General features: G+C 47.1%; 3 protein-coding genes across 6 annotated transcripts; 1 reads left to right on the top strand and 2 right to left on the bottom strand.

Annotated features, from left to right (window-relative positions):
• Window positions 1-1844: 1844 nt before the first annotated feature.
• On the top strand, window positions 1845-9340 carry LOC134051594 (torsin-1B-like). Of its 3 annotated transcripts, XM_062505430.1 has the most exons (6): window positions 1845-3245; window positions 4417-4553; window positions 4668-4933; window positions 5899-6074; window positions 7046-7173; window positions 7327-9340. In XM_062505430.1, exons 1-6 carry the CDS (start codon window positions 3190-3192, stop codon window positions 7602-7604), a joined length of 1041 nt encoding a protein of 346 aa, XP_062361414.1. In that variant the 5' UTR covers window positions 1845-3189; the 3' UTR covers window positions 7605-9340. The 3 variants fall into 3 exon arrangements, with proteins under 3 accessions (XP_062361414.1, XP_062361412.1, XP_062361413.1); XM_062505428.1 differs by lacking the exon at window positions 4417-4553 and having other exon boundaries at window positions 1845-3376; XM_062505429.1 differs by lacking the exon at window positions 1845-3245 and having other exon boundaries at window positions 4373-4553.
• On the bottom strand, window positions 3247-15722 carry LOC134051592 (torsin-1A-like). 2 transcript variants are annotated; one of them, XR_009933799.1, is made up of 6 exons: window positions 15497-15707; window positions 15017-15282; window positions 13244-13419; window positions 13007-13134; window positions 11762-12303; window positions 3247-3344 (listed from the first exon to the last, which is right to left on the bottom strand). XR_009933799.1 is itself a non-coding variant. In XM_062505427.1 (5 exons), the coding sequence occupies exons 1-5, from the start codon at window positions 15705-15707 to the stop codon at window positions 12053-12055; spliced, it is 1032 nt and encodes a 343-aa protein (XP_062361411.1). In that variant the 5' UTR covers window positions 15708-15722; the 3' UTR covers window positions 10950-12052. The 2 variants fall into 2 exon arrangements, 1 of the variants encoding a protein (XP_062361411.1); XM_062505427.1 differs by lacking the exon at window positions 3247-3344 and having other exon boundaries at window positions 10950-12303; window positions 15497-15722.
• A 717-nt stretch (window positions 15723-16439) lies between these two features.
• Window positions 16440-20684, bottom strand: C19H9orf78 (chromosome 19 C9orf78 homolog). Its single transcript, XM_062505803.1, has 9 exons — window positions 20558-20684; window positions 19774-19833; window positions 19457-19508; window positions 19211-19281; window positions 18909-18986; window positions 18275-18472; window positions 17688-17824; window positions 17390-17488; window positions 16440-17006 (listed from the first exon to the last, which is right to left on the bottom strand). The coding sequence occupies exons 1-9, from the start codon at window positions 20638-20640 to the stop codon at window positions 16915-16917; spliced, it is 870 nt and encodes a 289-aa protein (XP_062361787.1). The 5' UTR covers window positions 20641-20684; the 3' UTR covers window positions 16440-16914.
• Between the last annotated feature and the right edge of the window lie 366 nt (window positions 20685-21050).

Raw genomic sequence — 21050 nt, 5'->3', positions numbered from 1 at the left:
TCAGAAAGCAGGGAGAGATTATGTAGAAATGAATGTAGGGAAAAGTGAGTCTCACAGTTCTTCTCCAGTTAGAAACCTTCAGCAGGAACCTCTTGCCAGCCCAGCACCTCATACAAAACAGCACATTTCCAAATCCCTTTCATAAAGCACTTGGAAATATTCAGGACCTTATACATCCTCCAACAAAAATACCGACTTTTTCTGGGGAAAGCACTGACTCATTGATCCTGCAGTTCTTACCTGGAAAATTCTTTCACTCCATTAACTGTAGATGGGGCTGCAGCCCTGATTCCTATCACCCTGTCCCCTGGCTGGAGACATTTTCCTTGGCTCACCAGCCAGCTGGGAGGTCTGCTTCCTTGTGATGGAAGAGCCCTGCTAACCAGCCAGATCCCACATTCTCTGAGCTCTTTGCCACAGAGCTCAAAGACAGCCAGCCCCAAGTCCTGCAAGTTCTGACTTTAAACCAATCAAACTGCAGGTGGCAGGAAATTCCAACACACCGGAAGCAGGGTCAGGCCAGGCAAAAATCTCATCTGAGAGTTTTCTCTCTCCTCACTCTTGGCCTTGAGTACTCCATCCCTGCATCCCTTACCTCTTGCTTTGCAGAAGAGATGCCCCATCTCCATTTTCTCCTCTACCACAACAGCTTTAGCACCCCAAACTACCCACTGCAAGCACCCTATATCCTCCAGCTCAGATCACTGATCCCCAAATTCCTACAGTTATTCTTCCTGTACTCTCTGCAATGTCCTTTCCTTTTCCACACCCTCTCCTTTTCACCATACCACTTTCACTGCTATCAACATCCAAAATCACAGATACCCCAAACCTATTGTACACTGAACACCCATCCCAAGTTCTTCTCTGCTGCAGATTTTCAGTACTTTCTGCTTGTGGCAGCTGGTTCAAGATGATCCACTGCTGGCCAACCACCCCACCCCTATGCTGGTCAGGAGGGCAACATCAAGGCATGACAGGATGCCAGTTCTGTGCCTAGGGCACAGGAGGGTTTTGAGGTGAAAGAGCAACATGTTCAACACAACAGGCACAAAACATTGCACTGTGGACTGTGTGTTGCAGGGTCTGTGCTCCACTTGGAGCTTCCAGAGTGCTGTTCAAGGAAATTGCCATCAATGTCAGGCTCACCACCACTATTAGACATCTCATCCATGTCCAGACCCAGCTTGAACCCATTTAACTTGTAAAGGATAATGAGATAACAGCATGACATGCAGCAGCTGAAGATTATTTAAACACCCATCTGGTACCTGTTATGCAGCATACGTCCTATTGTTGTATAGGAAATATATGCCACCTCCCTCCCACATGGAAAGGAGATCTATAGATGTATCTCATGCTACCCCTTCTTTTTGCACAGATGAGGTAATTCTCCTTCTCTGTGCTGTTTCTAGCGTTATCACTTTGCATTTCCCATCTGTGTTTTGGGAGCTGCAGTCCGTTCCAAACTGTTGAGACCTTGTGAAAACACACAAAAGCACAATTAAAACTTTGCTCAGGACATCTCACCCCCTTCACACATCAGTCAGAAAAGACTCTGCCGCGAAACTGATTCACCCTTTGACACAATGTGGCACTACCCTTTATCCTGGAGAGATTCAGGGGTGACAGTCCCCGTATGTGTTTGTTAGATCACACTGATTCTATAGGGTAATGGTGAAATACTTGCTGAAGCCTGAGACGTGAGCAAGGCAACCTGCTCACACTAATTCAGATGGACAGACGAGAATCTGCAGATCCCAGCTGAACAACCTGATTTTTTAAACCAAACTCTCCACCTTCCTTTGTAGGATGACTTCGGCTGTTTTGCTGAAATGGCCCTCATAGCTCTGTCTCTCCGTGACGCCTCAGCAGCCGCGGGTCGGGTTGCTGTGTATCCCAAGAAATGTTTCACAACACAAGTTGTCAGCTCTGCAGATGGGTGTCCACACTCCGCTGTTTTTCTCAAGCATGACTCAGTCCTCTGCAAAAACTCTTCTCCCTTGTAAATCCTGGACCAAACCCTGTGTCTGACGCCCCATCTAGTGTTCAGCACCGGCAGATGCAGAGGGGGTCTGTGCACAAGAAAGAGGTGACTGGAGAACTCACAGCATTTTCAGCGATGTTAAACCACCTTTATAAAACTTATTTGTCTCCAAGAGAGCTCGGAGAGAGCCCAGGCGACACGGATTCCTGCATATCCCACTGCCAGTTCAGTTATTTCCTCTGGATTCTCTGCAGTCTCTGGGTGTCCCCAAGTGGAGATAGCAGCTGAAAAGCCCTGGAAACCCAGCTCCTTCTGTGCCTGGCAGCCCACCCCGGGGCTTGGAGGACACCTGGGCAAACCCAGGAATGAAACCTATTTCAGCCTTGGAATAAAGAGCCAAGAGTCGATGGCAGCTGACAGCCTGGATCCTCTCAAGCAGGGAACAATGTCACTCCTGGCTGCTCGGCAGTCAGCAGCACTGGGCGCTCTTGCTAAGACAGTCCTCAAATCTTGAGCAGGTATTTTGAATACTGTTATTTTAAATAACGGTGCTCAGTGTTTTTCCAATGAGATTTTTAAAAATAAAATGGAAATTACTGAGAAGTGCGTTTCACGATTTTTCGATTTTTTTTTTAATGAAAAGAGTGTCTGCTTTCTTCATGAAAAAAAAAACAAACAAAAACAAAACCTTTTCCGCTGTCTGTCCTTTGCAAACTCGCTTTTTTTTTTTTTTTTTTTTTTTTTTTTTTTTTTTTTTTTTGGTGGTGGGGAGATAGGCTCCGAGGACTTGGTTTTCACAAAGCAGCTTTCTGACACGTTCAGTGCTGCGAATTGCAGAGCCCCCGGCAGTGCTTCGGGCTGTGTAATGTCGTGTGCACAACCATTTGCACTTAAGCCCAAAACAAGCATCTCTGTGTTCTCCGTTAATCACCAGCTCAATTAGCACCTTGGTTAAGATGCTGAGAGATTCCAGTCCTCCTCCCATCAGAGCTGGGATTGTTCTAGTGAAACTCTCACTCTGCCTATGCAATGCTTTGTTCCCAACACTTTCAGTTCTCCTGGAGCAGCGTGATAAGTCTGTTAACTCATTAACACCTCCATCTTACAGGAGACTTGGCTTCCAGCCCCAGGCTCCAAGCTCCAGGAAGTTTTTTCTGCGGTTTCTGTTTTGGTTTCTTTTCCTGCTGAGTTAGGCTGGCACCATGAAGCTCCTGAAGGCTGCTGTAATTTTTGTTGTTGTGCCCACTCTGACGCCGGCTTTTGACCCTCTCAGCGTCTCGGTCGTTGCGGGAAGCGCTGCCGTGGCTTGGCATCTCTTCTCCTCCGACTCCTGGCTCAAGTGCCGCTTCCAGGAGTGCTGCAAGAAGGAAGGCACTCTGAATTTCAGAGGTAAGGCAGTGGTAAGGGCAGAGCTAGTGTTCCCTCGCATGGTGGTGAGAGCTTCCTTTGGTGGGGTTGTGGAAGATAAGGGTTACCAGCCGCAGAGGCTGCACTAACTAAATATTCCTTATCCCACAAGAAGTTGTGTACCCTGCTTCTCCGAGCAGCACCGGAGCATTTTCCTTGCTGATTTCTTGGTTTATATTGGCACAAAGAGGCTGTGCTGGTTTATGGCAACATCAGGGTGGCAAATGCTATTGCTAGACTCCATCAATGTGTATAAATACCTAAAGCAAGGGTGCCACGAAGGTGGATCAGGCTCTTCCCTGTGGTGTCAAGGACACGAATCAACGGGCAGGGAACACAGCTTGGAAAAATTACTGAAACTTCACGTTCTGATAAACTTACTCTGATATGCCTCAATGGACAAAGCCTGAGATAGAAATATGTATTGTTGACATTGAACACCTGGAATGTAGATATTATGGACCACAAGGACATTTTGTAGAAAACATTTTGTTGGAGACTTAGCAAAGACTCCGTTTCTGCATTGTAAAGTCCCTACCAGAAGAAAAATAATGCTAAAAAGACGAAAATTATCGACTAATTAGTATAAGAAGCGAGAAATCAATGACCAATAGAGGGTAGAATAGTAACTAATTTTAAAAATGTAATTTAGAACCGATGAGCAATAATTTCTTTGCTTGTTATAAAGGTATAAATAAGTGAAAAAACTTTGTGTCTGTGTGGAGGCTGCAATTTGGTCGGCCTGGCCAAAATAAAGTAACCCCTTCCTCGCTAACACTAAAAAAGGCGGTGCCGGAGGGTTTAATTTCCCCGGTGGATTGGGAAACAGGTGACGCGCAGCGCTCCTTCCCAGCCTCCCCATCCCGGGATTCGGGATCTTTGCCCGGCACAAAGATGGCGGCGGTGGCGGCCCCTCACGGGGCTGGGGCTCGGGGGCGCGCAGGCGCGCTGGGCTTGGCGCGCGCGCTCGGGGCCGCCATGGCGCGGTCGGTGCCGCTGCTGTGGGCGCTGCTGCCGGGGCTGGCGGCGCTGGAGCCGCTCAGCGTGGGGCTGGCTCTCGGCGTGGCCTCGGCGCTTACCGGCTACCTGTCCCACCCCAGGTTCTACTGCAACTACGTGGAGTGCTGCCCCCGCGCCGGGCAGCGCCTCAACGCCAGCGGTACGGCGGGGGCGGGGGGCGGCCGGGCTGCCCCCGAGCTCGGCCGGTCACCGGGCAGCGCGGCCCGGGGCGTGCGCGGTGACCGGCGGTGCTGAGCTGTCCCTCTCCCCGCAGCGCTGAAGGCGCAGCTGGACAACAGGCTCTTCGGGCAGCACCTGGCCAAGGACGTGGTGCTGAAGGCGGTGCTGGGTTTCAGCAACAACCCCAGCCCCAAGAAGCCGCTGATGCTGTCGCTGCACGGCTGGGCCGGCACCGGCAAGAACTTCCTCAGCCAGATCCTGGCGGAGCAGGTCCACCCCGCTGGCCTGCGCAGCAAGTTCGTCCATCTCTTCCTGGCCACCCTGCACTTCCCCCACCACGACCAGGTCAAGCTCTACAAGGTGAGGAGGGGAAGGAGGTGTCCCGGCTACCCGCAGTCGGTCCCTAAACCATCTGCTGAGGGGTGTCCTGCACATCTCCCGCACGTTTGCCCCACTGGGATGAGCTCAGCTGGTGATGCTGATAATGCCAAGGTTTTGAGTTCCATCCCTGTATGGGCCATTCACTTAAAAGTTGGACTCGATGAGCCTTGTGGGTGTTTTCCAACTCAGAATATTCTGATTCGTATTCCTGACAGCTGGAGGTGTGTAGCTGGGTATTCCAAAGTTGATGCTTAGGAGATACGTAATGGAGGGAGGTTCACACATGAAGTAAAAGGCACCAAAAAACCGGGAAATCAAAGCCGAGATAGTTTTCATTTCTTAGCGCTACACTCACTGATGCCATCTGCTGATTCCCGTGCTCGCTGCAAGGAGAGTTTGTCGTTCCAGCTGCATTATCCCGGCAATCCGGGATGGAAGGAATCTTCTCCACAGTCCCCGCGGGGCCGTGTTTTGCCTTTATGGCTGAAGCAGCGTTGATAATGTTGAGAACACAGTGGTGTTTTGGCTGTTACAATAGTGCTTGCAGATCTTCAAAGCTTGCTATTTTTTCCCACTCATATCGAGCAGGCTGGGTGGGCAAGAGATGGGGAGGGGGCAGAGCCTGGACAGCTGACCCCCGTTGCCCAAAAGGATATTTCATACCACATGCTGTCGTGCTCTGCCATACAAACGGGGGTTGAAGAAGGAAAAAATGGGGGAACGTTGGTTTCCAAGGTGGTTGTTGCTCTAGCTCTGGCTGGACATTGGTCTGCATGTGTTGGGTGATACCATTTTCTTGTTAGTTTTCCTCTTTCATTCACTGGCCAGTGAGTGTGGGATACTGAGATTTGACAGTGTGTCCCCAGAATCTGTCACATGCAAGAATCTTGCATTACATCCAGTAAAGACCTTGTTTTTCATTGGCTTTCAACCTCTTGTTCCAGGAACAGCTGCAGAACTGGATTCGAGGCAATGTCAGTGCCTGTCCCTCCTCGGTCTTCATTTTTGATGAGATGGACAAAATGCATCCAGGTGTCATTGATGCCATCAAGCCCTTCTTAGACTATTACGAGGAGGTTGATGGAGTGTCCTATAGGAAAGCCATCTTCATCTTCCTCAGGTCTGTGCTACTGATTTCTGTAATTTTGAAATAGTGAATGTTTATTTATGATGATAATGATGCTTCTTGGGGACCTCATTCAAAGAACAGCAAAAAACATCCTCTGGTGGGAAGATTCTCTGTGCAAAGACTCTGAGCTTGTGCCTGTAGTGGAGCAGGTCTGGTGCTGTGCATGGCCATTGCAGCGTGCTGAGCTCATTAAGCTGGCCCAGAGCACAGGGCATGAGAGAGATCACATTTTGGGATGAGTGCACCAAGTACTGGACCTTGCTGGCATGGAGTTAACTATCTTCAGAGCAGCTGGTTTGGTGCTGTTTTGGATTTGTGGCTATGAGAGCGTTGATAACATGCCAATGTTTTTTGCCTGTTTCTGGATGATGTTTGCAAAGCTTCAAGGCTTTTCTCACAGTAGGCTGGGGTGAGCAGGAGGATGGGAGTGACACAGCTGGGACAGCTGACCTGAACTGCCCAGGAGGATATTTAATACTGTGGCATGCCATGCTCAGCAATAAAACGAGGGGTGGAGAAAAAAGTGGGATTTCATATTTAAGGTGATGGTTATTCAGCATTTGCCTGGGAGTTGGTCTGACTGTGGGGTAGTGTGTGATTTCCTTAGTCTTCCTTGGGTTTTTTCCCCTCCTACTCTTTCTCCTCCTATTAAACTATCTTTATCTTGACCCACAAGTTTTTGACTTTGTTCTTCCTATTTTCTCCTTCCATCCCACTGAGGGGGCAGGAGGGAGTAAGCAAGTAGCTGTGTAGGTGCTTGGCTGCTGGCTGGGGGCAACCTACCACAAACTGATGGCCACTTAAAGAACTGGAGACTTTCCCTAAATCTTGGCTTACAGGGTTCTTTCTGATGATTTTTTTGGTATCAGGGAGATTAGCAATATGTGTAACTGGCTGCAGAAGAAATTCAGGTTCAGTTGTTGTCTGTATTTTACCACTGTACATTTTTCTTTTATGATCAGCAATGCAGGTGGTGATTTAATTAACAAAGCAGCTCTTGACTTCTGGACAAGTGGAAAGCGCAGGGAAGATATTCAGCTGAAAGACCTGGAGCCCTTGCTCTCTGTAGGAGTCTTCAACAACAAGAATAGTAAGTCACTTTGCCCCCAAAATGGGAAATTTATTCCTCAGTGGCTGAGAAAAACTGCTGTGTGAATTCAGCCTGACCTGTGGATCCTGTCATGTGCAGGATCAAGTTTAGAGAAATTCCTTCTCACAATTTTTTCTCCCCCAATTTATCCAGGTGGGCTGTGGCACAGCAGCATCATTGACAGGAACCTTATTGACTACTTTGTCCCTTTCCTGCCCCTGGAGCAGAGGCATGTGAAGATGTGTGTCAGGGCTGAAATGACAGCTCGTGGCTACGCTGTGGATGAGAAGATTGTTCAGGCAGTGGCTGATGAGATGACCTACTTCCCCAAGGAGCAGAAGATCTACTCTGATAAAGGCTGCAAGACTGTACAGGCCAAGCTGGATATTCATGAAGACCTTGTGATGAGAGAGCTGAAAGTCAGGGGTTGATTTCCACTTTGAGTCTCCAGAGCACTTTCAGAGTGCTTTGGAAATTGTGTATTTGCACTTACACTTGTTTACTGCTGCAGGGAGTATGGTGAAAATACCGGAGTGAGCTGTATGGGCTTTGTAGCTTGTGTTTTTTTTGTTGTTGTTTTTTTTTAACTTAACATAGAATTGGGACTTAAGAGATCATGTAGTGCCATCTTCTGCCATGGGCAGGGATACTTTCCACTCAATCAGGTCATCCAACCTGGCTTTTAAGCACTGTTCATCTTTGAACTGGCTGGTATCCCAATGTTGCCCCCTTTAGTTTTCTTTTAATCTATAGAGAATTTCTAGTGTGACACACAGCACTAGATACAGCCTCTCCTGCTTTATTCTTCCAAGTGTTGGGATTAAGTATTAATTCCTCTTTCCACATAAACTAGATTGGAACATAGGAAAAGAGAGGAAGTTTTCCAGATAGTCATAGTCCCTTCCATGTACACATTCATAGTGAAATGGAGGGATGTGTGCTGTATTCTGAACTATGATCACACAGGGGTGAACTCCTTGGTGCATTGCAGTAAGAAGATGATATGGTAGAAATCTTCCTGTGCTTCAGCTGGGAATTATCCTACATCTAGTACAGTAAAAGGGGAAGTCATTATGAGCTCCTAGGAATCTGTTACTAAATAATAGAGAGAGAGCAGGGGAGGAAGAAGTAAGAGCTTACCCCATGTTTCTTTGGGGAAAAATAAATTATTAAGTGTTCTTTAAAGGGGCTGCATAAATTTGTGACTCCAGGTCTTCCTAAACTGGGGGACTCATCTGAGAGATCTTTTGCAACCTACTACGCCAGTCTTCTGTACTTAAGCAGAAAAATCTCTCATGAGAATTCGACTGTTGCAGTTTGTCAGGTTAATGTGTGTGTGTGGGCTTCTGGGCCTGAAGTCTGCAAGGTCTTTAGTGCTCCCTTCCCACTGCTCCTAATGGTCAAGGTGTGGATAATGCTCCTCTCGCCTTGCTTGGAAGACACTTGGATGGAAGAAGTTATTTTTAATAGTGTATTTTTATGCTGAAGTGTAAACAACAGCAACAATCTCATACCTCACTAGTTAGGTATGTTATATAGTAGTAATTTTAACATGCCTGTGTGAAAGGTTGAGCTATGAGTTAAGAAGCTGGGAAAGATGAATTTAACCTTCACCCAGTAGGGAGACTGGGTTTTAAATGCTGTTGCAAGCTTTAACTCTTAGTCTCCCATCACTTGTGTATCGAATGTTCTAATGCAAGACAGAAGTGCCTTTCACTTTATTGATTGTACTGTGGTTTTAAATTGGTACAAGGGATGGGGCTGTTTTTGTGCTGCATCATCTATTCCCTCAGTTGTTCTTAAACTTCCTTTAAGAGGTGATGCTAAACTGTAGGTTTCATTACAATTATGCTAATTCAGATTACAACAGAGAGTTTAGCACTCATGTTAAGCTCTAAATTAAAAGTGTTGATTGCCTTTTGCAGCTCCACTGGAGTTTGTCAAACGTTGGCAAACTGTTCACACTGATGCAACCTCCAGAGTCAAACACTTGCAAGCCATTAACCTTGGGACATTGGACTGTCACTTTTCAGTGTGATGTTTTGCCTACTAACTGATTTGTTTGTAGTTGTATATGCTGCATCCAGTTTCACTTACTCCAAAAAGAAAATATTTGTGCTGTTTCAAAACACTAAATACTACCGTACTGCAGTTGGAATAAATCCTGTTACTTCTTCTCTCTTGGTTAATCATTTGCATATATAGGAAAGTACTAGTTTGTGCAGTTTGCAACCAGCTGCACTGCACATTTCTGTTACAGTTCCTTTGTGAGTGTGGGGCAGCTGCTGGCAGCAGCTCACACCTCACTGCAGGGTCAGTGGTGAACCACCTGTTGGGCCCTAAGGATGCACCAGGAAATGTCAGGGAGCTGCCTGGGAAGCACAGGCTCTGTTGTTCACTTGGACTTCACACTTTAAGCTGCTTGTCCCTCCCTGGGCACACCAGGCTCTGAGGCCAGGCTGCCTCTGGCTGGCAGGACTGCAGCACTTCCTATTTCAGTGAATTTAAACCATGGCCTCTGGTTTTATGAGCACAGTGTGAGATCTCAAAACGCTGCCTGGAGAAAGTTTAACTAAAGCAGCAGCTGCTTGTCCTGGACTCTGGTAAGAACAGAATTTACTCTTGGGACTGCTCAGCTCCTCTCAGCTGGCCAATGGACTGTTTCTCTGGGCAGCAGACCTTTCCCCCATGACATTTTCCTTTAAGTTGTCTGATCCAGTCTTAAATGGCCTGTTAAATAGAATAATAGCCTAGTTACCCAGTCATAGCAAGAAAGTGAGGACGTTAGCTCTGAAACCACACAGCAGAGGAATAACAGCAGGACCCAAAGGACCAAATCTGGAAGTGATTTCAGGCACAGCTATGTCTTTTACCCAGATGGAGCTGCTCCTGGCCAGGTGTGCAGAACAGAAGAGAGATAAAGTACAAGCAGTCTCCCCCCTTTCTGAATCATTCCTGCTCTCCAGAGGAAGCTTCCACCTACCCTGGGCCCTGCAGGGCTGTGATACCATGAAATACTGGCTATCAAGGTATAGCAAATGCCTGTATTGATGCTGCACTGGCAGAAAAAAAGCAGAACTAAGATAGTTCTGGAAGAGCCACAAGACATCTTGGCTGTACTCACTCTCTTGGTACCAGACTGTAGTAATGCAAGTTTATCATCATTACATCTCCTTCTCATTAGCCAGTTATTTGCTATGATCAGGAAGTCCAAGAAACATAAATACCTGCATTCAAAGCACTCATTTGCTGACAAATAGTAGGATTGATAATTTGCATATCACACACCCTCAGAGCCAGTGGACACTTGGAGCCTCACTGGCCCTTTCCCCCGCCCCCTTGCAAAGAAAACTCCAAGATGCTGCCACTGAAAACGTGGGTGGCTTAGAAGAGAGCCTGCACTGTTCAGGCAGTGGTACCACAGTGGGAGGAGGGGATGATCAGCAGGGTTTTAACTGGTCTCTGCAAGACAAGTTCATCCTTACTGAGCACACATGCAGTGAGGAAATCTGCCTCTACAAAACACACAGCTGTAATTAGTATGAACAGCCCAGAAGTGCAGTTTCCACTCCAAGCTTGATTTGTTTCACCACATAGCAGAGAGTCACATCTCCTATCTCTCTGCCCTTTGAACTGGAGAAGGGACATAGCTGTACTCAAGCACAGCTTGAACAGCCAGGAATGCAGTGCACTCTTCCTCAACATGGAGTAAATTTGTGCAAAATTAATATCAAATCACTGAATGCAAAGAATGCCAGAAGGTAGCTAAAAAAAAATTCTGATGAGCAAAGTTTATTTTGAACAGCAACTGGAATGAAAAAAGCCTCTGCAGTGCTCACATTCAGAAACAAGTCTGACACCCTTCACAGTAACCACAGAGGACACATTTTATGGCCTTTTTTTTCCAAATGCCTTTAGATTTCTCTCCATTCCTGCCTCAAAGGCACACAGTATGGTGAGAAGATGAAAAAGGGAAACCCCTGCAAGCTCACCCCTGAACTCAACATGCAAGTGAAGAAGAGAAACCTCTTTTCAATTTCCATGGTGTAAAATTTAATCTGTACACGTTTCCCATGACGTTGCAGCCTTTCCATGAAGCTGACTCAGCACTCCCAGAGCATAGTTCTCCTCTCCTGGGAGAGCCTGCTGTGGACAACTTTATACATGAAGACTAACCTAAAACAGGAATTAAGTACACCACTGTGGCATTTAAAGATTTTAACTCACTTGTAATATTAAGTCCGCTCTCTGAACACTATTCACAACAAAGAGTTTTATATTCTTGGGTTTGACACACTGAAGCCTAAATTATACCTTGGTATTGAAAAAAACTATGGCACTGTGTCACGTTGGACAGAAGAGCCCAGATCTTTAAATTCCAGAATCCCCCCTTATCTTTACGGGGCCCTTTATCTTCAACAAGCTGTTGAAGGCAGAAATACACGTTCTATTTTTAATGCATATTCCCACAGATGACCAAGGATGGCTTTCAGAGACACAAGAATTTGATTAAAATTCTCAATATTGTCTAGAGATCATCAACATCAGAGCAAAATTGAATTAAGTTATAGTCTCAGTCCTTCTGTACCTGTCAAGTGTCTGCCAGACGGGTCTGATGACCAAGACATGATTCAAGGAGTCTTGAGCCCTGCCAGATCCAGGAATTCCCAAAGCAGTTCCTTCTTACTTCACAGCACAAGGCTGAAGCACTCTGGAGCCGTGACTGGTGACAAAAATGCAGAGGCACTGCTGCTTATTTACATACCAGTTAAAAAATAGTGTTCCTTTCTTTAAAAAGTACTTAAAAATGAAATGTTTCAGGTCCCCCACTTTGTAATTAAGTTAAATTTGCTTCTTTGCAGGTTGTAGCAATAAAGCATTAGAAGTCATAATAATAATCCAGCTTTGCATCCACAGTTTTACATCCTTTATCTGAATAGATTCTCTCCTCTCTGGGGAAGTAGGTCATCTCATCAGCTATCCTGCTCACAATGTCTTCATCCACAGTGTAGCCACGTGACTCAATCTCCACCCTGACACACATTTTCACATGTCTGTATTCCAGAGGTAGGAAAGGAATAAAGTAGTCAATGAGGTTTCTGTCAATCAAGGTGCTGTGCCAAAATCCACCTGTGAAGGGAAAGAGGTATGTTAGTATTTCTCTAGTTAAACACTACCACGGGCTGAATGGGAGCAAGGGGCAGATCACAGCTAAGTATTCACCTGGGATTTTAGGTCACTATAATGCACAAGTCAGTAAAAGCCCTTTCTCATGTTACTTTGTGCATAGAATTTTGGACAGGCACATAAATGTGGTCCTTTAGGCTGAATGAATGACTTTTGACTGTGCTTGAGCCTTGCTCTCCAGATGCTGGTCTCATACCTTTCCCTCACTCATCCAGAGAGGGACAGATTTTCTCTCTCTTATCAGCTCTCCCAGACTAGTTTTCTTATTTCTTTTTTCTGGAGCTTGTATCTAAACTTTTAAATAAGTACAATGAGTTTGCTTCTAAAGCTAAACTTAGAGCATAATTATGCTAAAACTCCTTTTCACCAGAAGTCCTGTGTGAGGAAACCTATGAAGCACTTCCCCCAAAATGTGCAGTCCAGGAGGCAGCAAACAGGCTGGTGGCCAGGGTGCACACTGAGCTCCTTAATCTTCACTCTTCCTGGGAGCCAACTGCAGGCCCCAAAACTGCATTTTTGCTTCTCACAAGCCAAAAGTTGGAGGCCACATCGAGAAGAAACCATAGATTCTAAAAATGCAGCTAAAAGCAGCCCATCCATTTTGTGTAACTTTTACCACCTCAAAAGCAATCCCAGTTTTACTCACTATTTTTATTGTTGAAGACAGACACAGAGAGTGCATTTTGGATATCTGTGAGCTGGATATCTTCCCTTGTCCTCCCATTTCTCCAGAAATCTAGTGCTACCTCTGTTATCTTTTCAGCTCCTGCATTGCTAAGTAAAGAGAAAACAGAGATTGTAGCTGGGGGTAGTTTAAAAAGTTGAAGTTACGAAGTAAAAAGCATGGAGTGTACAGAACAGCGACCCTGAGAAGCCACTTTACCTGAGGAAGATGAAGATGGCTTGTCTGTAGGACACCCCATCCAGCAGCTCATAGTAGTCCAGGAAGGGCTTGATTGAGTCAATGAGTCCTGCATGCATTTTATCCATTTCATCAAATATAAAGAGTGACCGGGGACAGATGCTCACATTCCCCCGAATCCACGACTGCAACTGGTCCTGAGTGCCATAAAAGTGAAAGATGCTGAAAGAGTTTGTGTTGAAAAGACAGAAAAAAATAGCACTTTCTGCTTATAGAACCTTGTCCTGAAGGAGTTGTTTCAGTGGTGTCATTTTAATAGCTTTGCCTTCTTGACTAAAACACGGTTACAAGCTGTAAATGGAACCTCAACAAAATCTCATGCTGGTTCTGAAAAACTTTAAGACACAAAGAGACAGGATAGGAGAAGCAGACATTTTCCTAGATATTCCTATAAAAAGCAAAAGTGCACAGTAGGACAAATAAATGGGTCCCACCAAGGAACAGCAACACAAAGCCAAGCTCTGACAAGCCAGATGATGACTTCTGGCAGCACTTTGGTCTAAAAAACCTTAATATAAGCAATATTAAATTTGTACCTGGCAATTGCACCTTGCAGTCACTGGCAGAAGCAGAAACAAAATTTAACTCTCTGTGTTTTAATCATTCAGAAGTTAAATGAAGACAATTACAAGTCCTTCTTAAAACAGTTGTCCAGAAAGGCTAAGGCTTTATTGCACTGAATGAGTCTCTCAATTAAGCATTGCATTTTCATCCTGAGTATTACATTCAAGATCAATAATGCATTAACTGGGGGGAAAAGGATTGATGTGCTGGTAGATGAATGAGAAATAACTGTTCTGACTATTTTCAGTGATTCATCACTTTAGTATTTATTCTACTCAGTCCCTGAACTGCAGGTATATCGGGGATAAGCAGCAATACTTCCTCCTACTGCCTGGGGCAGCAAATTTCCCAAGTGCATTCACCTCAAAACAAATGCAGAAAAGCATTATTTCAAAATGGCTCAGTTAATAGAAGGGGGAAAATAAGTTGTAAAAGAGGAAATGTCTATTTCCTCCATTTAGAAATCAGGTTTGTAGACCATCCTATTGCCATTTTTAACACATACAAACTGAATATCAAGATGCAGTACTACAAGACAGTGGTACTCATTCAAACAGTGCAGTGAACAAAGTTAGAACAAAAAAAGCCATAAAAAACACATCTGAGCTACTGCTCCATGGTATCTCCCTGCCTACAGAAGTGACACAATTCCAAATACATTTGCCTGTACCTTTCTGACAGCAGAGTATTTTGTGATTTTGCTTTACAGCTTGGAAATGGATCCACAGAAAAGTAAATAACCTGCTCAGTGTGCAGCAGAATAGACAGTGATGCCCCAGAGAGCCAGTGTGAGCTTGCCATGGTGCCTGACAAGCCTCGGGGTCACTAGGTTGTTTCCCAGAGTCATGAACAATTTAGTTTTTTGCAGTGCCCACCAACACTTTACCTAACCAGGAATTGTGTTTATCCTTAAGTCAGTCCCATCTGTAAGCAAAGTGCAGAACGAAAATTAAACCATATCACTCTTCCCTAAAGACAGGCTCAAAACACGTTCAAAAACCTCCACATTCACAGGAAAACAAATCCTGAGGGATGTTAGGATCCACACAGTTCTGTCCAGATCGAAAAAATTGGCATAACATACATGTTACTGCATAGAATAGCATCTAGGTCTGATGTACCCATCATGCCATGACATTTATAACTCATTGCAGCACAGCTCATTCTTACCTTGTAGAGATTGATGCTGTGAGCGTGAGGAAAGTGTAAAGTTGCCACGAACTGATGGACATATTTACTCTGCAGACCTCTTTTATAAATGCTTTCGGCGACGATCTTACTGACAAAGTTTTTGCCTGTTCCAGTCCACCCGTGCAAGGAAAGCGCGAGAGGCTTTTTGGCGTTGGTATTGTTCAAGAAGCCCCTCACGGCTTTCACAACCACCTTGCTCACCAAGTGCTGTCCGAACAGCTTCTTGTCCAAATTCTCCTGCAGAGCTGCATGGAGAGACCACACCGTCAGCGGCGGGGAGCGGGCCGGGCGCGGTGTCACCCCGCCCGCGGTGGCGGCCGCCAGCCCCGGGCAGGGGCCAAAGGGCCGGCCAGGAGCGGCGGCCCAAGGGAAGGCCCCGCGGGCTCCGCCCGGCTCCCGGCGCCGCCGCTGCCCCGGCGCCCTCCCGCCACCTCCCTTCAGCCCATCCCGGTCCCGCACCGGCGGCGGCGCGCTGGTCGTGCCGGTACAGGCAGCACTCCCTGAAGTAGCAGTAGAGCCGCGGGTAGGAGATGAAACCCGTGAGGGCCGAGGCAGCGGCGCCCGCGATAGCGAGTCCCAGGCTGATGGGCTCTACGGCGCCGGCCGGAGTGAGGAGCGGCAGCAGCACCAACGCCAGGGCCGCCCGCAGCGCACCCCGCCGCAGCTTCATCGCCCGCCCGGCCCAGCCGCCCGGCCGCCGTTTCCGCCCCTCGGCGCCGCTTCCGCCGCCGCCATGGCGGGTGCTGGGAGAGGCGGGGCCAGCGCTGAGGGCGGCCGCCATGTTTGGGCGGGGCCGGCGCTGAGGTGCCGCCGCCATGTTTGCACGGGCACTCGCTGGTGTCGGGAGCGGAAGGCGGCGTCGCGCAGTGGAGTTATTAAATATTCTGTGGCCGTGTGGCCGGGTGTTAGAATGAAGGAATCAAAGAATCATCATAGTTAGAAGAGACATTTAACGTCATCATGTCCGACCGCCTATCCAGCACTGCAACTCCGTAACCACTAAAGCCCACTAAAGCCCACGCCATCCAGTGCCACATCCCGACACCTCTTTAACACCTCCGGGAATGATGCTCCACCACCTCCCTGGGTGTTCCCTATTCCAAATTCCTATGCCAAAGCCTGACCACCCGAACCGAAAAAATTTTTGTTTCTAATATCTAATCTAAATCTTCGCTGTCTTGGCTTAAGGCCACCTGTTGAAGGGATCCTCTGCTGACCTGCTCAGAGGCAAACTCATCCCTGGCCTGGCATGGAAATTCTATCAGTTTTCTGAGAAAACGTGAAATTTCAGGTTGTCCGTCCCTACCCTGGAGTCGTCACTTCTGAGCAATGGGACAGCCTGGCTATTAGCACTACCAAACCAGGAAAAACCCATCAGCATGAATTCCAGAAGAAAAAATGCTACAATAACTTAAAAAACACTTTTACTGTTTTCAAATTACAAATCTTCACTACAGGTATCCACACTGCTCTTCTGGGGAAGACATGTGGACAAGAAGACAAGCTCCCAAAAGCTTTACATTTACAAAGCGAACAGCACTGCTGCTTTTAAAGGATCTCTTTAGTAATTAAGATGGTGAAAAGAAAAATCTATAAAAGCCAATTTGTTTTCTCACTTAAAAATGCCAACCATGAAAGCTCATTTTCCGTTATAAAACTTCATTTACAAGAACATATTTATATACAAAGTTACACCAACCAAAGAGTTCACAATCACCTGCAAACTGATTCACTACAAGATCACACAGGAAAAGCTTCACAGGTAACATCAGCATCTGAAGGTAGTGGCTCTTCCCAACATCCATCGCAGGTCACTGACACAAAATCCTTTATTGGTGGAAAATAGGAACAACTCCAAAGGCTTCAATTCACATTCATCAGTATCGCCTGTTCATCTTCTTGAATTTTTCATAGTGATAATCATCTGTGGCTTTTTCATTAAGGGGACGTTTGCGATTTGGAGGAGACCCTTCAAAAGAAAAAGGCAATTTTATATCCCTGTTCTTTCACAGGAGCCATTTCCTGAACTCTGCCACCTTCCCTAGACAGCTCCTCACTATATGAGGTTATTCCTTACACCCTTTGCTATTCCACCAAACCCTTGTCAGACAGCTTTGGCAACACTTCAGTTGTGACCTTCACCACTCCACCCCTGAGCACCTCCACAGACATCCTCCATCCAGAGTTTCAGGTGTGATCTAGTGGAGCAACAGCTGGCTCTCTTGGACTTTGATTGCTCCACCCCCACCACCTCAGAGCACTCAGAGGCAGCAAGCAGCCAGATCATTCCTGTGTACAGGACCCCTGAAGAGCCTCAGTGGCTCCTTACAACCCTTCAGATTTGGAACTTACGCTCAGGTTCTGGCCTCTCCGTGTCCCCCACTCTCAGTGGACGGGGCTTTGGCTCCTCCTTGTTCCTTCGTACTGGTGCATTCAGCTCCTCATGATAAACTGCAAGAAGCAAAACATCAGATAAGGAATATTATCTGGAGCACTCTTATCCAGATGGATGAATTTCTATGGCCTTTGTTAAGTGATTTTTATCAGAAAAAATGGAAACTCAGAACCAGCCTTCTTGGAATTGGTTTCTGTGGCTAATTAGGCAAGATGGGGCAGAGCAACTGGGTCAGGAGAGACACTCAAGACTTACATCTGTTGTGCTGGACATAATTAACAGCCATGTTGGTGGGAACAAAAGAAGTTTCACTGTCCTTCTTCTTGTTCTGCTGCTCTGCCAGCAGCTTGGCCTTGGCCTCTTCAGTTGAGATGATGTTTTTTATTTTTGCACTAGAAGAAAAAAACACAAACTCAGTCACAGAAAGGGTAGCAGGCACAGAAGTGCTAAGTGCATGGATTTGGAGGACAGTAATAGCACTGCTGGGGCATCTGATGCACTTTTTGAGAGAGGAGGCAGTCCTATAGAAATGGACACTTTGTTTCAAAGGCAAAATAGCAGCTCCTATCTTTGTGCATCCCTTCAGCGCAGGACACAAAGGGGTCCTGCAGAAAGCTGCTGGGGTCAGCTCACAGAAGAGCCTTTTCCCACAAGTCACAGGATAGAGCTGCACCTAGGCTGTGTAGGTCGTGCTGTGCTAATTACCACACCAATCCAGAACAAGGCTCAATCCCACCCCATCCCACACTGGGCTGGGTAATCCAGGCAGAACGATGCTCTGCCAGCCAACAGCTGCTCATCCCATCAGTCCTGCCAGCACCCACAGATCTGTGAACACATACTCGATTCCCAGGTCCACTTCAGGAATGCCACTCAGCATCTGGTTGGACAACATCTCCTCAGTCTTCTTGGCAGAGGAGACACGAATGTTCTCCGGCAGCTCGTACAGGGAGTCCTCAGCATTCTTAAGCTTCACCTTCTGCTCCTCGTTTTCCACAATTCCCTTTCTCTTCTTCAGCTCAGTCTCAATGTATTTCATCCTAAACATCAGCACACAAGGGACGGGACATTTAGTTCTGTTCCTGTACTCTGCTCCAGCACTGCTGGAGCACAGCTGCATCTCTGTCCTGACAACGGGGAGAAAGGAAAGAAGCGTCTCTCCAAAAGCACTCAGCTAATACTAGCAGCAAGAATTTATTGTCCAAGAAATAATCAGATCCTCCAAAATCTTTAACAGCCAGCAGAGAAGGCTCTCACTGGGATTTAGTGCCAAGCTGGCTGGTTGGCACCCCCTAGCTTTATCCATGAAAAAGTCTTCTCAATTGTGGCAGGCAGGAAGTGAAAGGGCAAGGGAAACTTTCACTGAGAACTGGGGAGATGTTCTGGGACTACTCAGAATCCAGAACATAAAAAAATAAACGGTGAAGGGCCACCCAGCCTGATTCAACACCAGAGACACAACACAGCATGACTCACATGTCAGCATCTTCATCCCGCCTGTTGGTTTCTGCTGAGAAGGAAGTTCCCAAGTTCAGATCTTCCTCTTCATTAATCCTAAGTGGAAACCACAATATTTACAGGTTTTGGTTGGCTGTTTGGGCTTTTTGGGACAGGTGTGTATGGTTTTTTAGAAATAATTTAACAATTTAGAGCAAAAGCAACTGGCCAGACTGCATTATATGAAACTCGTCAATGTGATAAAACCTCTGGTTAACTAATTACTAGTTGTCATTAAATACTAGTCCAGGGAGAGATTTTCAGAGCTCATATGCACTAACCTATCCTTGCCTCTTTCTTTCAGCTTCTTCATGTCCACCATTCCCCCAGATTTTATCTTGAATGGGTCATCCTGTAAAACAAATAACAAAAATCCCTGAAGCCTCCCTCTAGTTTAATGCTAGTGGATAAAACCACAGGAAACATTTAGGAATTGAGTTGTGACATCAGTCCTGCCTCAGGCTGGACTCAGTGTTCTCACACCATCACATCTGAGCCCCGAGGTGATGGAACTGTCCAGCACTTACCACAAGTGTGGCTTCTTCTTGCAACTTCTCTCCCACCAGCAGAGCTACAGCACTGGTCAGGCAGATAAAGAAAGACAAAATTCAGCGGAAGGTAACATAATACCAACACTACTGCATTGCTTTAGCCTTCTCTAAGTCTCCCTGTCTTTTCCATCCTCAGGCTTTAACACAGAAATTCCTTTGTCAGGAACATAATTTTGGTAGTGTCTGACATAATGGTTTGTAGTGGAAAGAGGCAGATGACAGGACAGAAAGGACTGTCACATCACACCCCTGGACAAAACACAGTTTCCACTCCCCAGTGCCACATCCCTTACCTCACGCCATTGGGCCGCTTTCTAAGGCTCTGAACTTCTTTGGCTTCCTCAAGTTTTAACCTAAAGGAAAAAAAAAAAGGCATTTTACTTAGTACTTGATGCTTTGGTTTTGATTAATTCATTTTATTTTCTATAGTTAACACAGAATTTTCTATTCATCTTTGCCCTAAACCTCTGCATATCAGCATCCACTTTTCAGGTTTCGAGTTAAATAGGTATTTTCTATTTATTTAAACAATTCCACATATTTGAGCAGTCAGAAAAAAACCTAAAAACGGAACACCTAAAAACAGCAATCAGAAAAAAAACTAAAAACAGAACACAAAACCTGAAAAGGATCTGTTTCTTTCTGATGCCTTTCCTCAGCTGAGGAAGGCAGCACACCAAACACCGAAAGGCTTGAAGAAGAAGCCAATGTGGGAAGGACGAGCCAAAACACATCGAGGCACGAGTGACTCTAAAGAAAGTTGATGGTGAATTGAAATCTCAAGTGTTTCTTCCTAAATAGAGAGGAATCCGTAATTTCTGGGATCATATACCGCTGTGACGTCACACCACAACACGGTGTTTCAACACAGCGATGTGACGTGACGTCACCGCTCCCGGCACAGCCGTACGTGACGAAATGACACGACACGATGTCGCGCCGCCCGGACACTGCCCTGCCGGACTAAAGCACACCCGGGGTCCCGTCCCGTCCCGTCCCGTCCCTCCACCGCCGCAGGACCTGGCGCCGCTGTTTCCCGCTGGGCACTGCCGGGTTCCCCGCCGGCACCCGACCCACCTGACCTCCTCGGCGAGCTGCTCGTCCTCCTCTTCCTCCTCCTCGTCCTCCCTGCGCCGGCGGAAAGACTTCTGGCCCGGCATCGCTCCGGCTGCTGCGCCGCGCCACGGCCGCCGCGCCGCCGCTTCCCTCCCGCTGCTGCGGCGCGCGGCGATGACGCCACAGCCCCGCGACGAAGCCGCGCCACACCGCCCCTCTGCCCGCACCTCGGCCGGGCGAGAGCCGCGGTCCTGGCGAGCGGGGCCGGGAGCGCTCCGTGCCCGCGCCCCCCGGGCCGCGCACTGTCTTTTCTGAGAAAACCTCGTGTAAGTTACGAGTATCGTTCCATTTCTCGCAATCCCGGCAGCGCAGCCTCCGCCGGTGGCCGGTGCCTGTCAGGGACGCCGTGGAGAGAAGGCGCCGTGGGGAGCGTCGGTCCCACAGCCGGGTTTACAGCCCAGCCCGCGGGGCGGGACGTGGCTCCTTCACCCGGCTGCTCCCCGCAGACTGAGGC

Source organism: Cinclus cinclus, chromosome 19, assembly GCF_963662255.1.
Source record: "Cinclus cinclus chromosome 19, bCinCin1.1, whole genome shotgun sequence".
NCBI classification, from domain to species: domain Eukaryota; kingdom Metazoa; phylum Chordata; class Aves; order Passeriformes; family Cinclidae; genus Cinclus; species Cinclus cinclus.
Note: the sequence above shows the minus strand (reverse complement) of the source record. Positions and strands in the feature narration are given on the sequence as shown.

Excerpts from the sequence above, each read along its gene's own strand:
- LOC134051594 (XM_062505430.1), top strand. The coding sequence starts at position 3,190 with ATGAAGCTCCTGAAGGCTGCTGTAATTTTTGTTGTTGTGCCCACTCTG. Across the intron at positions 4,554-4,667 it reads GCAGCGCCTCAACGCCAGCG|CGCTGAAGGCGCAGCTGGAC; the intron begins GTACGGCGGGGG and ends CTCTCCCCGCAG. Across the intron at positions 7,174-7,326 it reads AGTCTTCAACAACAAGAATA|GTGGGCTGTGGCACAGCAGC; the intron begins GTAAGTCACTTT and ends CAATTTATCCAG.
- LOC134051592 (XM_062505427.1), bottom strand. The coding sequence starts at position 15,707 with ATGAAGCTGCGGCGGGGTGCGCTGCGGGCGGCCCTGGCGTTGGTGCTG. Across the intron at positions 13,420-15,016 it reads ACAGCATCAATCTCTACAAG|GACCAGTTGCAGTCGTGGAT; the intron begins GTAAGAATGAGC and ends TATGGCACTCAG. Across the intron at positions 13,135-13,243 it reads GCCATCTTCATCTTCCTCAG|CAATGCAGGAGCTGAAAAGA; the intron begins GTAAAGTGGCTT and ends CTCTTTACTTAG.
- C19H9orf78 (XM_062505803.1), bottom strand. The coding sequence starts at position 20,640 with ATGCCGGGCCAGAAGTCTTTCCGCCGGCGCAGGGAGGACGAGGAGGAG. Across the intron at positions 19,282-19,456 it reads AAGAAGAAGCCACACTTGTG|GATGACCCATTCAAGATAAA; the intron begins GTAAGTGCTGGA and ends TTTGTTTTACAG. Across the intron at positions 17,489-17,687 it reads TTATGTCCAGCACAACAGAT|TTTATCATGAGGAGCTGAAT; the intron begins GTAAGTCTTGAG and ends TGCTTCTTGCAG.